This window comes from Labrus bergylta, chromosome 2 (assembly GCF_963930695.1).
Source record: "Labrus bergylta chromosome 2, fLabBer1.1, whole genome shotgun sequence".
Taxonomy (NCBI): domain Eukaryota; kingdom Metazoa; phylum Chordata; class Actinopteri; order Labriformes; family Labridae; genus Labrus; species Labrus bergylta.
The window spans coordinates 24,024,735-24,041,453 of NC_089196.1; the positions used below are offsets into that span (position 1 = coordinate 24,024,735).

Below are 16,719 nucleotides of genomic sequence, written 5' to 3' on the forward strand. Positions count from 1 at the left end.
ACAATCATATCTGTTTGAATGTTTATAATATTACTAGTTTCAAGTATGTGTTTGTTTTTTTTTAAACCTCAAATAAATCAGTCGTCACATTTACATGGAGTTAGAAAAATATCAACACTGACTAGAGAGATCGTGTGCGTCACATTTTTACCACAGCTGTAAAAGGTGTTGATGTTTTCACCGTTCGACTTCCAACCAGTTTGCTGCTGGTTAACTTTATAGAAAGGTCAACTGGAAAATGGTCCCATTGTAACTAGCTGAAAGGGGGCATATCGCCACCAACCGTAGGGGTGACAGATGTACTGTACTTCCTTCAATTAATCGGTTCTTCCTCAATGCTTGTATACTGGGACAATAGTCCAATTGAATGTCTCTTGTGTTGACTAACCAACAGTCCAAAACCAAAAGATGTTCAGTATACAAACACGCATAAGTCAAAAATAAATAAAAGACAAAAAAGTTCAGTAACTAAATTTTCAGCATTTTATCAGCATTATAACACAATGCACAGAATTTGTGTGGGGGTCATGAGGGGCCCACTACAAAGTTTTTACAGGGGTATTGACCCTAATCTGGCCCTGAATGTAGGGATGAGACTTTAACTGAGTATTTTTTTTTTTTTTTTAAAGCATGCCACTGATTTATCAGCCTTAATTGCCTGGCCAGCAAACCACACATGCATTAGCAAACTGAAAAAAAAAAAAAAAAGTTATAAAAAAACAGACAGGCCGTCATAACACACGCCGGCACAGACTGTCTGCTGATTGGCCGGTCCGAACGTCACTCACGTCTGCGGGGTGAGGGGGGCGGGGATCAGGAACACGGAGCCAGTGTTCCAGATTTCTTCTTCTCTCTAACAGATGCTGCTGCTGCTGCTGCGGGGTCAGTGTTATGTTGTGAACAAATAATAACAGAGCCCTAAAAACAGCCACAGAAGAAGGGGGAAATCCACATCACCATTGCGTCTTTTTGACTGCAGGAATAGGACCAAGATAATGTGATAAACAAAAGCTTCAACTCTCGACAAACGCCTTTTATCCCCCCCTTTTTTTTTTTCTTTTTTTTTGGGGGTTTCCGTCTTTTTGTTACACAGGTGCTCTAGTCCTGCTAACCTTTCTCACTACCTGTGCACTTCAGAAGCGGTCGATTTCATCCATCTGCTCGCGCGGAAGAAGCTGCGGCTTGTTGGTAAACACGAATCCGACCCCGCCGGCAAGGACTCCCTCTGGTGCATTGATGCACCCGTTTCAGTGGTGTAACGGTGAGCAGTCATTTTATATTGTCCGAGCTCCGTTTATTTAGGCCTCTCTGATAAAGGCTAATGTGAAAGAAAGAAAAAAAAAATCCAGTCTTTTATTTGAGCACAGTGAAGCTCTGGTAGGAGGAAACGAATAGACTGTAGACTGGAGTGTCTGAATCATCCAGTGTTTCTAAATTTAGACATTTCCTTTGTGAGTATAATGGAAATGTAAAGAAAAACGATATCACTCTTGTGGGGCGTTTTGTAGTGAGTTGGTATCACTTTTGTATGTTAGCAGTATATTAAAGTGTTATAAAAGGGTAATAACACACTGTAATATTATTGCATAACATATAGGCTACAAATGCTCTTTGATGTATGTTTTTTTTTAACAACTGTAACTTCTCTTAAAGAAGTGGAAGCCTATTGAAGAACAATAAAGTAAATAAGGTTTAACAGTAGCAGATTTTTCTGTATAAGAGCTGTTTCACTGCAATGAACACTAAATATTTATCTATATGCTTTTGAGAAGAAAAAAAGGAATTGCCAGTGACCAACTTCATTGATCATTCAGTGTTTTTATGATGCAGTAAGTCGCACACATTGCCTGGTTTGAGCTTTGTCAATACGATACTGTTTGTTTGTTTGTTGTTTGTGACATTGAATGGAATGATTATTTTTTTCTGGACTGTAAAGTCAACTGAAACTGGCTTTCTTAAAACATGACACGGACATTGTTCAGTGTGCTTCTACATCATTTATTGAAGCTGTTCTCATGTCTCTTTAATCATCGTGAACACGCTCTCATCTGAATGATGCCGAGAGACAAACTACAACAGAGTCAGTGCACACAAAAGATAGCTGACAATGGAATAATACATTGTTGCTTTTCTTAACATTAAAGTGTGTTTTGTGGTTAATACTAAATATTTGCGTGCAGCTTTCATTAAATTGACATTTAATAACGCTTTTGTAACCTTTTAAAAAAAAATATATAAAATTCATAAAAGACAGCATTTTGGCTGTGATCAACATGTAAAAACATATACGGATCAGTAGAATACTATAATGGCTTAATTAATAGAATCCTCTATTTCTATTTAAATGAATTCAGCTACAGCCACACAAGGCCAGCCATTGTTCTTTGTGCTTTTGTAACATTTTGCCTCCGTGGGTAATCTTGTTTACACTGGCTGACTCTATCTTGCAGTCCTCAATTACACTCCTCATGGCTTTGACAGATTATCTTCAACTGTCAATAAAGTCTGAGCAACTTCTGTCCTTTATGAAAAGTGCTGTTCGGGTCCAGATTTTGCATTAGTCACTTGGACAAAACCAAATCTGTTCATTGCTGTGAAACGTTTTTGCGTCAGTGATGCGTTGTCACGACAAAATCCTGGTGAGGATGATGGATTTGTGTTGCTCTTTTTTACCTTTGGCTTTTCCTGTTTGAGTTCAGCAGCTGCAGCCTCCTTGGTGGACTATTGGTGTTGTTCAGATAGGAACAATTACTCCCTTTGTGCTGCCGTTCATGGGGGGAATAGCACACACACAACCCACACACACACACAACACAGACACACACACACACAACACAGACACAAAGTATCAAAGAGTGACATTCTGCTAGAAAAATGAAGCAGTATCAGTCAGTCACAGCTCAGAGTCTGCTCTGTGTATCAGTGTGTGTGTGGCTGTTTGGCCGAGTTGATGCGTGACACATGTAGCGCTTTTATGCATATGTGGGGTTACTTTGGGGCCCAACCTACTTTCTTCTTGGATGAACCAGCAGTAGTCATCAAGCAGGCAAGCTTGAGTGTTTCCCACTCATGTGAACTGTTGAATATTTGATGGGAAATTCTGTCTTTACTGCGAGAAGAAGCAGCTTTGTGTGAACACGGCGGTATATAGGACAAAACCCCAGCAGGCATCTCGTAGGAGCTGTCAGAGAAGCTGCTATAGTCGATATATTTTACAGCCTCGTCAAATCACGGAGGGACTTTCCTACCTTTAAAAAAAAAAAAAAAAAAAAAAAGAAGAAGAAAAAAAGGAGAATCAGTCTGACAGCTGAAGCTCAACATGCAGTCTGACTCAGATTCCTTATGTACTCCGAAATGGGAACTTCTTTCATCTAACCTCTATCCTTTTTTCTGCATCTGCTACTCTTGGCACCATGGCAACGGTGGAGCATCCTGAGTGTGCCAATATGTAGGTCAGTGGTCATGCATGGGGGCTCCACCCAAAAGCAGAACACATATTGCTGTCTGCCCTCCATGTTTATAGAGAGGCGGAGGAGAAAGACATGAGTGCCCATCTATCCATACAGGCGTGAAGACAGGCGTGATATGACCGTCACACACAAAGACCTGAATACCAATGACCCAGATTTAGAGTCTAAGTCTGCAGCAGCTTCACAGGTGATTTATTCCATCAGCTTTGCCATGACATGATTACAAGAAAAGATACATACACCCCCCCCACCCCCCCACTACATGTTGTAAGCCTGCCTCTTTGTCTGCCGATGGCCCTTGACCAGCAGACTGTTATAAATGTAAATACGATGGAGAGTATCTGACGTGTGTACTTGCAGGTTTGCATCCTTACGTGTCTCCGGCTACCATTGTGGACAGTGCAGTCATGAATATGGACAATTGAATGAAATGGAAATGAGTTGACATTTTACAATAGTGCACATACACCCAAACAGTTTCAAGAAGTTGAGGACTGGGTCCATAGGTGGCCTCATTCAGCATCTGTAAATGAATTATGTAAAATGTTATGTGCATTTTCTTGTCCTTGTGGACCAAGTGTTACATGTTGTCTTTTTGGTGGTCCATACTGGTCATGTGTATGTAGTGATTTATGATTTAAAATCTCATCCTGCCATCTTAAAACAATTGAATGTAAAATCACTAATTGTCTACATCCTGTTAATGTCTTTGTCTGACACTGGCATTCAAAATTAAAACAACAAACATAGAAAATAATCAGTCTGGTTCTGATGGTCTTGTTTGTGTTTGTTGGTCATATAGATGCATGGGTAGGAATGTGAGTGTGTTTCATAACAAGCTCAAGGCTCCTCACGAGAGCTTTCAGGGTAAGATTTTTGTTGATCTGTATGTAGATATCATTGATCTCAAGGAAAAGTCTTGATCAAAAATCTTGAGTTGAAGTTGTTGTAATCGAGCATGTTGGAAACATGATTCATGACCTCGGTATTTTTTAAAATCCTGGCCTCCACCCAGCACATGTTCTTTAATCAGCATACAATCATTTAGACCGTGCTGATTGTGGATCAGGCAAATGTCGAGGTCTCTGGTAACGATCGCCTCTTGCTGAGTGAGGTAATTTAGTGGTCTTGAATGCTTAGCCATCGATAAATGAAGCATCACATCTCATTCAGAGAGAGTGGAAATAAGAGGTGGGAAGTATTGATCGTCTCATACCGCAATTTCCACTGTGAGGTGGTAGAAATGTCAAATAGAAATGTCAAAGTGTCACTTTGGCTACAGGGACGACTAGAAATAACAGGATCAATAAAAAAAAAAAAAAACTTGGCCCAAAGAAAACAATACGTACCACAGAACAGGGCAATGAAGCTGGAAAAGGTCTCCTTCATCCCTCCATTTGTCTGTCCATCATTTTTAATCCGTCTAACAAAATATCTGTCTGAACATTAATTTATCTTTTTTCCATCCGTCTGTCTCTCCATGCATCCATCATCTATCTTTCCCTGTATCTTTCCCTTTTATTCTCCAATTCTTTCTCCATCTGTCCATCCATCCTTTTATCTATCACCCACAATCCACCCATCTATCTATCAGCAATTCCTTTGACTTTGTATCTGCGAAACAAACCATCCATTCATCTATCTATACAGACATTAAGCATCATTCACCGTGTATTACACCAACCATGTCTATCCAGCCATGAACCTATCCGTTATCCAACATATAGCGCCCCTTTATCTGTGTTCCAGCCACCCATCCATCCATCCTTTTTTTTTCCTCCACAAATCAGTCTGTCTCTCCTCGTATGCAACCAATCATTTTGTAAAATGCGTATCCTGTTACATAGAGCTTACTTTTCTATCAAACGATCCAAGTATCCATGTGTTGATACATCTACCATCTGCTTGTTCAGGATGTTTCAGGGCTGCAGCCTGAAACACCAGAATCTGTTTTTGGAAAAGCTTCATCAGGTTTATATTGTTAAGTTTATCTTTTCACTAAGGGATGTTTTAACTTAAGAAACGTTTTTGAGCTCCCAATTATGACTCAACAATATACAAGCTCATATTAACAACACGCTCATCGGTGACATCAGCTGCTTTACTTTTTGATCATTCATTGGGACAAGGTTTATATGAGCAGACTGTGATGAGTCCTGCATGCGTTAGCTCCCATTCACTGTCACTCGTTGGGTTAGTGTGACCCTGATAGCACAAAGCCCCCTCTCACATGCAGATACGGACTTCTCATTACTCATACACATAATTATGCTCTCTGTATCTCTGTGTGTGTTTGTCTGCCCAATCTACAACTATTTCTCGACTTCATTGATCTCAAATTATTTATACTTATCATTTAATTAACAAAGGAATCAAATACTGGAAGCCTCTTACCATGCAACCTGTCCAATGTCATGCCACATTTGTTTCCCAGCCCTCCCCCATCTTTCTACCTCTGACCTTGACTGCAGACAGTCGTGCAACAGTGATAATCTATTTCATGGTAAAACAAACACACACACAGAAGTGTAGCGTCAAAGCAGGAAGGATGAGACAAAAGAGGGCACCTTTAATGGGAAAACCATCTGTTTGGATTGGAGCATACTCCAAAGTTCTCCCTAAAAGCTCTCAGTTCAGGATGTGAACGATTATTTTTACAGTAATTGGTGTTATATATGGATGGATCATCACCCTGAAGTCTTAGCAGATGAAACCATGTTGCTTGGATACCACAGAGTTTTACATGTTTGAATACAACATGAAAAAGGATTCATTTACAATCATAGAATGGGAACAGGGTACACTGTAGGTGTGTGTAAAGCTCCAATGTGAGTTTTTTTTTATGTCTGTATAGCATAAATCTCTACTCCTGGCAATCCTTTCCCAGTGAATGTATTTTTAAATCCTTCCTCTGTCTTTGTTAAGGGTGCTTCTGTGGTCTGGGACTGGTTTACTCCAACAAGTCGTGCACCATGCCACCCATCACCTTCCAGGACCTTCCACTCAACATCTACATGGTCATCTTTGGGACTGGTATATTTGTCTTCATCCTGAGCCTTATCTTCTGCTGTTACTTTATCAGGTGAGTAGACACCCCCCCCCCCCCCCCCACACACTCAAAAAAGGAAGAAATTAAACATGTGATAATTACAAGACAATACAAGAAGAAGAGTATTTTTCAAATCTAGAACTCATCTGCTCTGGTTTTTACAGTGGATCAGTTGGTAATCTGTCCTCCTTGGTGAAATGTACTTTCACACAGAAAAAAATAGAGGCACACAAAAGTGAAAGAATAAAAAGCCATGAGAGAGAGTTTCCAGAGTTACATTCTCCAGTATATCAATGAGGCAAAAAAAAATCCTCTTATTCTAGTTTTGGTCAGACCTTGATTTAGTCACCACCTCGCTGCACACCAGTATGCAACGTCACCTTGCTACTAAGCAACAAAAAACATGTAGCTGAGAGTTGTGGTGTACACGTTATAGCTCGATTAAATCGATGTTGATCACTTTCCCATCAAAAGCATACACCTGATGCAGTTTCCTTACCATTTGAAATAACTAAACAGAGTCGGACAGAACAAACATTGTACTCTTGAAAGTGCCATAATGCCGTACATCTATCCTAGCATAGTGCTAAAAAGTGTTAATCTTTATTGGCAAGTTCATTAATCTGTGCATCACCCAAAACCATTTTTATTTACGTTCATCTTTTATTAATATCTATTCAAAATGTTACAGCAATACATCCGATAACCTTGGTTGTTAGAGGTCCTGTGACGAGCTTTATTTACTAGTAAAAAAGATTTTTTTTCTAAATTGTATTTTATTAAGACCTTTAACCTTTGCCGCAGGTTAGGTGTCAGACAAAAAGATTAACTGCCAACTTTGAAACACTTGTTTAACATTTTCCACCTCAAAGATTCTCAATGATGGTTACATTTTACTGTTAAACGAAACAGAATGAGATTATTTATTTATTTTATATTATATTATTTTTTTAAATCATACATTAACAAGATAAAATCTTAAAATAGGCAATACCGCTTTGTACACAGAGGGCGCCAATACCGACACAGACTAAAAGTTCCTCACAGGAGCTTTGAGATATTTTAATCTGTACGTGGAAAAACAGCCAACATTGCTGCAGCTCAAAGCTTAACCTTTAGGGAAATTGTGTGTGTTTGTGTTGTGTTTGTGTGTGTGTGTGTGAGGGAGGGAGGAAGAAAAGAAATAGAGGAACATGCTGACCTCTCCGTCTGTTGACTGTGAACTCCCCGATGAGCTGAGGGGACGTGTGTGTGTGTGTATGTGTATGTGTGTGTGTGTGTGTGTCTGAAGGACGGGATATGAGGCAACAGGAAGCGGCCCGTCACAATGTGTGAGGACAGCAGCGAGGAAAACTGCAGAGGGACTGCTCAGAATAAACATGGCATGAATAGCACACAGTGGGTGTGCAAACACATCATACACATGCATGTAAAAAACCTCATACAGAATCTCCACACCTGCAGGATTGTCTTTGAATGACTGCGTCTCTGCAACGTTAACAACCTATAACAATGTCTTATTTTTAATGTTGGATACGATTTAAAGTTGCTGTCCAAATCAACCTGTTTTCCTTTAGAATCAGGCTGTACAACACACAACGTCTTGCTCCTCTTACACCTCTGCTACTACCTCGTGATGGCGTATCAGGGGGGAACAACTTCGCCCCACTATTCGCCCCAATGTCTTACAAATTGAAGACAAGGCGTAACAGTGTTGTTCATATCCCACCTGAACTGGCAATATGTTAAGGCCAAGAAACGACACACATCTTCTCCAGAATTTTGTTTTCTTTCAATTTGTTTTGTAAAAACACTAAAAAGCTTTTAGTTGGTTCTGTTTTTAACGCCTTGTTTGCACTTTATATTTCAGTTAACAGAAATGTGTTTCAATCCTAGTTTTGTTTTTCATTAGTCTTTGTGAACCATGATAACCTTGGTAAGTGCCAATAATTGAATACACTTGTAAATGCAGTGAAATGCAAAACATGTATCAAACAAAATGTATCATCACAAGGTCCAAGCTTTCAACCACGTCATCCTACACTTATATACTTATATACTATCCTATACAAATAAATGTTTTATACTTCTAGGACATGTGCAACTTTTGTTCATGTCAATGTAGTCAAATTGGCCAAAAGAAATGAAATGACCGTCTACTCTACAGTATATGATGACCCTACTGAGAACAAAACAGAGAAGTACATACAACACAACTAACATTATATAAAATAATACCAAGGTTCATTCTTTTTCTTTATTGTTATTTTTATCATGTAATATACTTCATTCGTGTTGCCTTAATCATCTAAAAACTCACTTGAAGTGGTGATAGAAATCATGTAATGAAGATTCTGTAAGTTTACTCAATGAGGATTTTAATTTATGATCTGCTTCTCCATGGTCAGGAGGAGTGAACTCAATCCATCATGGCCAAGGAAAAAAAAAAAAATCAGAATCATCAATGACTACTGAACCGGGCAAACCCCACGTAATGCAGAACAGAACTCAAAGGAAAAGCTTAGAAATCTGACAAAAGCCTCATTTTATTTGCTTGAGGTATTTTTTTTTTAACATTGTATTACCTGGAGAAAAGAAAACCTTGCAAAGATATAGAGAAAAATCCGTCAATATTAAACAACAAAAGCAAGCACCAGCCTTTCAACCAAAGCCGTTTTAGATTTTATTGATCAAGAGACGAAACACAGTGATTATATGAAGCTCTTTTCTTTTTCTTTTTCCAGCCCTGGGTTCAAAAATAAATTCACCCATCAATTCAGTAAGAAAAGCTCGGATCCATTCTGTTTCTCTTTGAGCACTTTTCAAAGAACCATGAGTCACTTCCTTTGGCCCCATTAACTCGCTGAATGTAGACTTGGGTAGATGTGTGATTGTGATTCCCATTATAGACCGGCTAACTTATTAGACGAATGCTGAGCAATGAATGTTGTTCTCTGCAGGTTTCCTTATTATTCCTATCAGGCCGGCTCGCTCTGATTCTGGCGTGTCACAGAGTTTGTAGGAGATTTTTCTGAATTTTTCTTCCTTTGATCATGCAAAGCAATTACATGACTTTTTTTTTCTGAAGAGCTTTCAGATCTAAGAAGGATTTTACTGATTTGATGAATAAATTCTCTCAACCTTCATATTCAAAATGTTCAAATCATGACTCAAAATTTGGGTGTGTGTACAGCTTTACCTGCAATTTTACCAAGCTCACAAACTAAAAACACATCTTAATTGTGCCCTAGTGTACTTTAATAGCTGCTGGTGTGCATGTTTAAAGTCCAGCTGAAACATAAAATGTCCTTGTGATTCTTTTAGATCACTTATCTAAAGTTGTATTATGCACCTATTTTAGTATTTATGCCAAATAATTAAAAACATCTTCTTCTTAATACTGTTAAATCAACTTTAAATCATATTGGCTTCCAAACTTGATGTACATTTACTTAGCTTAAACCAACCACTAGGCAGTAAGATCACAATACATTGTGATCGTACTGACATTGTGTGTCCACCTGAGAGCATCAGGGAAACAGTTACCTGTCCTCTAACTGCAAATCATGCTGATGCCAATGATGTCATACCCAAAAAAGCGTTTCCTTCGGAGGTCTTATCCCACCATCCTATCCCGTTTCACTTTCAGTCAGATACCCTCAAAAAGCTGCTACAGCTTGACTTCACTGAAGAGAACAGCAGCTTCACTTGTCAGGAACATATTTAGACATCGACTTGTCCTTTGATATACACTGTAGTGACTGAGAGCAGTAATATTAGGCCACCAGAGCCACTTTCCCCGAATAAATGTACTGACTCATTTAATTTCCTGTCAGTGATCCCTGAGACTGAATGGAGGAGAAAAAGGACACTTCCTAGAGCTTAATATGGTTGTTCATTAGCTGACAGGAAACATGACTTGTAGGTGTAACTTGTTATTATTAGAAAATCTTTCTCCAGTTCCCTGCAGCTCCATAGAGCTCAAAACCGGCCGTACAGATGCTATCATACCTGCAGAAGTTTGGAAAGCAGACGGATTGGGGAAAATATATAGAGACGGGGAAATCCAAAATGCTTTAGCAGGAAAGTGGGCAGGTTGGAGGTCAGCTGTTACCACATGTGAGCACAGTTTGCTGCTATCAGGACAGAGACATCTATTAAGTCGGTCAAATCTTTAGATAAAAGTTTCTGTTTGAGAAAAGTTGACTCTGTAACCCTGAATGAGTTCAACTGCAAATACATTTTATCCTAAAATGCTGAATGTGACTGCAGGAACAATTTGACTTGACACCATTTGCTATTGTTATTCATGAATACTTTGATTTATTTAACACTTACTTTCTTCTGCTCCAATCTGAGCTCCAGATGTTGATCACAATATAACGACTGTAAACACTTGAAGTAGACTATGGATTTATTGCATTATAGCACGCAAGATCATGCAGTCAAAAGAAGATATAGAACAATATGAACTTAATAATAAAAAAATATTTTAATTTATTTTTAATTTAAAGTGCAAAAAAAAAAATATCAAAATCGCTCAAATCAAAATGAGAAAATCTGCACAACATCAAAGAATTGAGTTGTTAAAAGGGTTTTTTCTGCGCTATAAAATGTACACCTGTGAATCATTGTTAAATACAATAAGAACTGGTCCAGAGTAACTGAATGAGGTTTTTCTATTCTTACAGAGAGGGCACAATAGCCGAACTAAAACACTAAAATCGTCGTCTTTCCCCCCTTTCACCCACTTCACATCAGGCCTGGGAAACCTCAACACATGTTAAACCCGTATCCTCACATTGTTCAGTATGGGAGATTGTTAGCTGCAATCAGCATAAACAATAAACCAAGAGACAAACACAACAAAAAACTGTCATTTCCTAACTCTGAGCAGCAGTTTTTTATTTTAAAAAAGGGAATCAGAGCACCGAGCGAACACTCATCTTTAATCTCAGGTGCTGTTCCTGCATTTGGTTTCAGGCTCAAATCGCAGACAGTGATAGACGTTTGAGTCTATGTTTAGTTGTGTAAAAACAAGAGGCCAAAAATAACCTCCCGAGCAGACACAGCTCGCCAAGGCGATAAAGATCTCCTCTCCATTGTTGGTTCAGGGGTGGTGCAGGGATTCAAAGAGGCAACGTACTCATTAGCAGTGTTTGTGTATTTGTGCATGTAAGCATTTGCCTGTAGTTACAGGATTACTTTGGAACAATGTGTTTGTGTGTGCATGTAGAGGAACATGTGTTTGTACATAATGTGTGCACACTGTAGAGCCTGTGAAGATAGTTAATTATCAAAGCTTACCCTACAATTACACAGCTTCTGTTTCACATAATGTCCGACAATTTAACCACACAAAGCTTCAATCTGTGCCTGGATACAACGACCTGATGTTGAACCCAGCTCTGACTATATACAGACATCTTTATCTCTGAATACAAGTGGAAAGTGGTGTGAGGAACACATGCTTAAGTACCACAGCTTTAAGATTGAAGCTACTGCCTCAGTTTTATTTTCACCATTTGTCAGACATACTTTGAGTCACTTTTGAGAAGATTTTAAATGTAAAGAATATGAAAAAAAGCAAAAGCTTTTTCTGTTGTGGTGGCAACAGGCGAAGCGTTCAATAAGGAGTACGTTCACACTTAAGGTGATTTAAAATGTATTCATCAATTTGTTTTGTATTCATCCACAGCAAACTACGGCACCAAGCCCAGAGTGAGCGCTTTGGATACAGAGAGGTAAAACTGAGGCTTTTTGATTTTTAGTAGACTTTAATGTCTACAAAGAAAATAATTTTTCTTTTGTTTGTATTTGTCCCCCCCTCTAGGTGGTTTTAAAAGGGGATCCAAAAAAGCTGAATCTTCACGGGGTAAGAATGTGATTTATGATGATTTACATTCTGCACCACAAGAAAAACACCTACAATTTTGTCGAATAACATCATCCATTGACTGTCCTCTCTCTCTCTCTCTCTCTGTGTCATGGCTGTCTGTCACACAGCAGACGTGCGCCGTGTGTCTGGAGGACTTCAAAGTGAAAGATGAGCTGGGGGTGTTGCCATGCCAACATGCTTTCCACAGGAAGTGAGTACGAGAGAGCGCGTTTTTCGGTCCTGTTACCGCTGTGCCCCGAGCTTTTGAAAACCAAAGTGTCGGCGTTTGATCTGAAGTTCAGTGATCAGGAGTTAGTTTCGGTCCTCCTGCAGCGCTCCTCTACTGGAGTTCTTGTACTACATCACTGTTGATTCATTTATTCAATAATTCTGCAACTTTACTCAGGGTGAGGGAGGAGTAGTCAAGGCAGGGCCATTTCCCAGCATGCACTGGGTAGATGGGATAAATAACAACATTCTGAAGCTGATACACATCCTTATATCTATTGGGTGTTAAAAAAAAAATGTTATGCACGCTACCAGTGGTGGAGGAATTATTCTGAATCCTTAAGGCAGGTACACACTATGAGTACCTAATTACTAATTTAAAGCTCCTGTAAGAAACTTTAGGTTTGTGTCCATTATTGCGTCCCCTATGGAAAGTACTACTTAGTTTTTCTGCTGATCATGTCCTGTACATGTGTAAATCTTTTAACAGTTCAATTAATTACCATTGAGATTTTTTTTTGCCATGGAACATGCAAACAATGGCCTTTATATCAGCATGCAATCAATTACCTCATCTGCCTCCTACCCTGCAGCAGCATTTAAAGGAAGTATTATTAAAAAGAAATAAATCCTGTCCCTGATGGTCTTGTTTGCTTTTGTAGGTCATCAGCATTCATACCAGCCTGTTTCAAAACAGAAACTCTTGGGTTGCAGCCGTGCAGGTAGCTTAGTGGTTGGTGCACGCTCCCCATGTACTGAGGTCATAGTCCTCCAAGAGGGCGGGCCGGGCTCAAATCCGACCTGTGGCTCCTTTCCCACATGTCACTCCCCACCTCTCTCTCTATCTGATTTCGAGCTCTTTCCACTCTCCTATCTTTACAATAACACAAAAAGCCCAAAAATAAATCTTAAAAACAAACAGAAGTTTTGAATGTTTGTGAGTAGTTTTGAAACAGGAAACAAAACAGCCACATTTTTAATACTGATGCCTTTATATGACGGACAGAAGCCAATGGTGCCTGCCGGAAAACGGTGAATATTTCTGTGTTCTTATTTTAAATGCCTGTCACTGCAGCATGAAGAATTCTTTTTTTTTTTTTTTTTTTTCATTTTCCCGAACAAAGTTTAACAGCTGTCAGTTTCTTAGACAGACACAATGACACAAGTCTACTTTTCAGAGCATACTTTACATCTATGAACAGGATAGGATCTGCATATAGAGCAGTGTTTCTCAACGTGCGTGACAGAGACGCTATTTGAAGTTTAGCTCTAAAGTTGTATTTTAGATTTATGAATTGGACGTGTACTAAATGATTGTTTTACTGAAGAAAGAGTGAAGTGGTCCATTGGACCCATATGCGAACAGGAGACAGGACAGGATGTTGACACTTGTGGTGGTGGAGGAGGAGAAATAAAGAGGCTGGTTGATAGAAATTCTCATTTACTCCCCTGAACATCCTGGAGGTGGTGGGTTGTGCAAAAGCAGGTCTATATGTAGGAATAGCGACGATATTTTAAGACTGCATGAAGGGGCGTGGGCTGCGAAAATCATTAGGAATGTCAGGATCGTGAATGCAGAGACATTGGCAGCGTAGGATAGTAGAAGTACTCGGTAGAAATAAATCAGGAAGGAAAAGGCGTAGATATTTTTTTACATTGAATATTTCAAATTGAACCATCACAACATATTTTAACCTTATGAAGGGTAATTCACTGGCTCATAAAGGGGTGTAAAGATACAACAGTATGGATCAATATAGGACTTTTATGATCAACAATGATACGAAGTGTACACATTTATTTCTCATGCAAACAGATAATCAGCCAGAGGGATGATAGCTCTCAAAAAACTCATAAATAATAAATAAAATTGCGAAAAAGTATTTTAGTTGTATTTTGATAAAAATTGAATTGATTTTATTAATTAGATATATAATGTCTTGGATTCAGTACAATTAAAATCCCATCGTAGCAGGGATTAAAGCATTCCTCAGGATAAATATCATGTTGTACTGTCATGAAACGTATTTGCAGGCCTTGTTAAATATGTATAAAACTTTAAATGTTCTCATTTAGTGTATTTTCTACATTTAGCAAAGTTAAAGGTTTAAAGTTTCTAAAAGCAGCCCACATTATGGGTCAAAGGTTAAAAATGATCAAGGCGGTGGGCCCAGTGTGACTGGTCTTAATATGTCTATCTTGTTCTTTAAATCCTGTGCAGGTGTCTGGTTAAGTGGCTGGAAGTGCGCTGCGTCTGTCCCATGTGTAACAAACCCATAGCCGGTCCCCCAGAGCAACACCACAGCATAGGGACTCTACTGGATGAACTGGTGTAACTGGTCAACTTCTCACCAGCCTGGATGCTTTGGACCAAACCAGCTGGTTTAAGTTATCAGCCAACAGGAAGAGGGAAACTGTAACGCTGTTGTAACGCAGCTAAAAAGCCAACATGACGAAAGTGAGTTGGGGTAACCTAGTTACCACCCAAAGGACTATAAAGATGCTGTTGCTTAGCAACCTCCATCTCAGATATGGCAGCACGACACCTTGTAGTGTCTGAGAGATTATCTCCAGCCACCCACACATCACTCCACCACTCTTCTTTCATCATCCCCCCTCTTCACCCGCTCCGTCACATCCTCTCCTGCAGTCTTGAGTGAGGTAAATGGCACCGCCCGCTGAAGTGCAGGAGATGCTGATGTCAAGGCGATGTGTTAAAGTAAGTGTTGGAGGAGAACAGGAGGAGGCACTGGGCATGAATGAATGTCATTTGTTGTGTTGGTCACTGAAAGTTTTAGTGGCCTCGGCTGTCAAAACTCTTGTTAAAAAAAAAAGAAGAAATAAAGCCATACAGGCAAACTGATGTTTTAATGCTCATCAGACATGCTGATAGGGAGAAAGTACCCAGATTACAAAAGAGAGAATTCATGTTTTCTTTTTAATGTTTTTTTTTTTAAAGAACAGATAATAAAAATATGTGTGGAACTGTCTGGAGACGAATGCAGGTAGAGTGAAGAAATAAAATGTGAAGGACAAAGACAGGGATTAATAAACTGCTTTCAAGGACACTAAACTTTTTATTTTTTACAATTTAGCCCAAATTAAATTAAATAAATGTCGCACTGATTTAATAAAAGGAGGATTCCAGCCTTATCAGTCTGGCCTTAATAATGTATAACTCTAGTTGATTTGTAGCTAATTAATCCGTGTTTCTATCCAGTCTGTTTCTCACAAAGCAGTGGATTTTCTTGCTGATATCTTTAACTGATAGTGTAAAATTTCTACAGTGATATCATGTGTGACTTTTCCACAGGGATGTTTTATTGTTCAGTCATGTTTTTATTGTGTTGATATAGGTGTAAGGGATAGACGCCTCCTGCATCTCGCTGTAACTGTTTGGTTCTCTGTTGAAATATGTTGAAGATATTTTTTAAAGATATTGCACTTTTGATTGAACAAAGAAAGGGTCCCTCGTTTTCAGTTATAGTGAATCTTTATAAGAGTCTGTGAAGTATCAGAGATGCTGCATCATCAGAAGATAAGGGACGCAGCAGTACAGAGTCATTGTTGTTCTGTGAATTCATCCGGGAAGCAACCAAACCTCACTTTCTTACACAGCATTCATTTGTGGCATTATTGATGGTTGATTCTGTGTTACAGTCCTCAGTAGTTAAAAAGCAAAACACTGCCTAAATTGAGCACACAACTCATAAAGCACATTGTCCATATAACAGAGGGCACCTGCACTGTAATTAAAAGCCAACACACTTACACACACACAGAGGTGACACTGTCATGGCCACGTGACTTAATGTGCCAAATGAAGGGAAAAAAAACTCTCCTGAGTTGCATTTTTAACACACACACGCCCAAGTTCACTCTGATTCTGGCCACATTCCACATTTTGTAATCCAACAGATGTAAATAACTTGAAACAATAATAAATACATTTGTCTGTTTTGCTCAGCTTCTCCTGTTTGTTTCTTTTTTTGTTGTATATCTGGCGCCATCACCAGGTGATATGTTGTATAAGAAATTGTCAAATTCTGGCAGCGTGACACCTTTTTGACTCAAGACCTTTCAAGAGACACGAC

At 39.1% G+C, this 16,719-nt stretch overlaps 1 protein-coding gene across 2 annotated transcripts; it reads left to right on the forward strand.

Moving 5' to 3' along the window:
* Positions 1-749: 749 nt before the first annotated feature.
* On the forward strand, positions 750-16,592 carry rnf122 (ring finger protein 122). Of its 2 annotated transcripts, none has more exons than XM_020630551.3 (6): positions 750-1,261; positions 6,396-6,552; positions 12,218-12,263; positions 12,353-12,394; positions 12,529-12,608; positions 14,847-16,592. In XM_020630551.3, exons 1-6 carry the CDS (start codon positions 1,237-1,239, stop codon positions 14,959-14,961), a joined length of 465 nt encoding a protein of 154 aa, XP_020486207.1. In that variant the 5' UTR covers positions 750-1,236; the 3' UTR covers positions 14,962-16,592. The 2 variants fall into 2 exon arrangements, with proteins under 2 accessions (XP_020486207.1, XP_020486206.1); XM_020630550.3 differs by having other exon boundaries at positions 766-1,261; positions 12,526-12,608.
* The last annotated feature ends 127 nt before the right edge of the window (positions 16,593-16,719 follow it).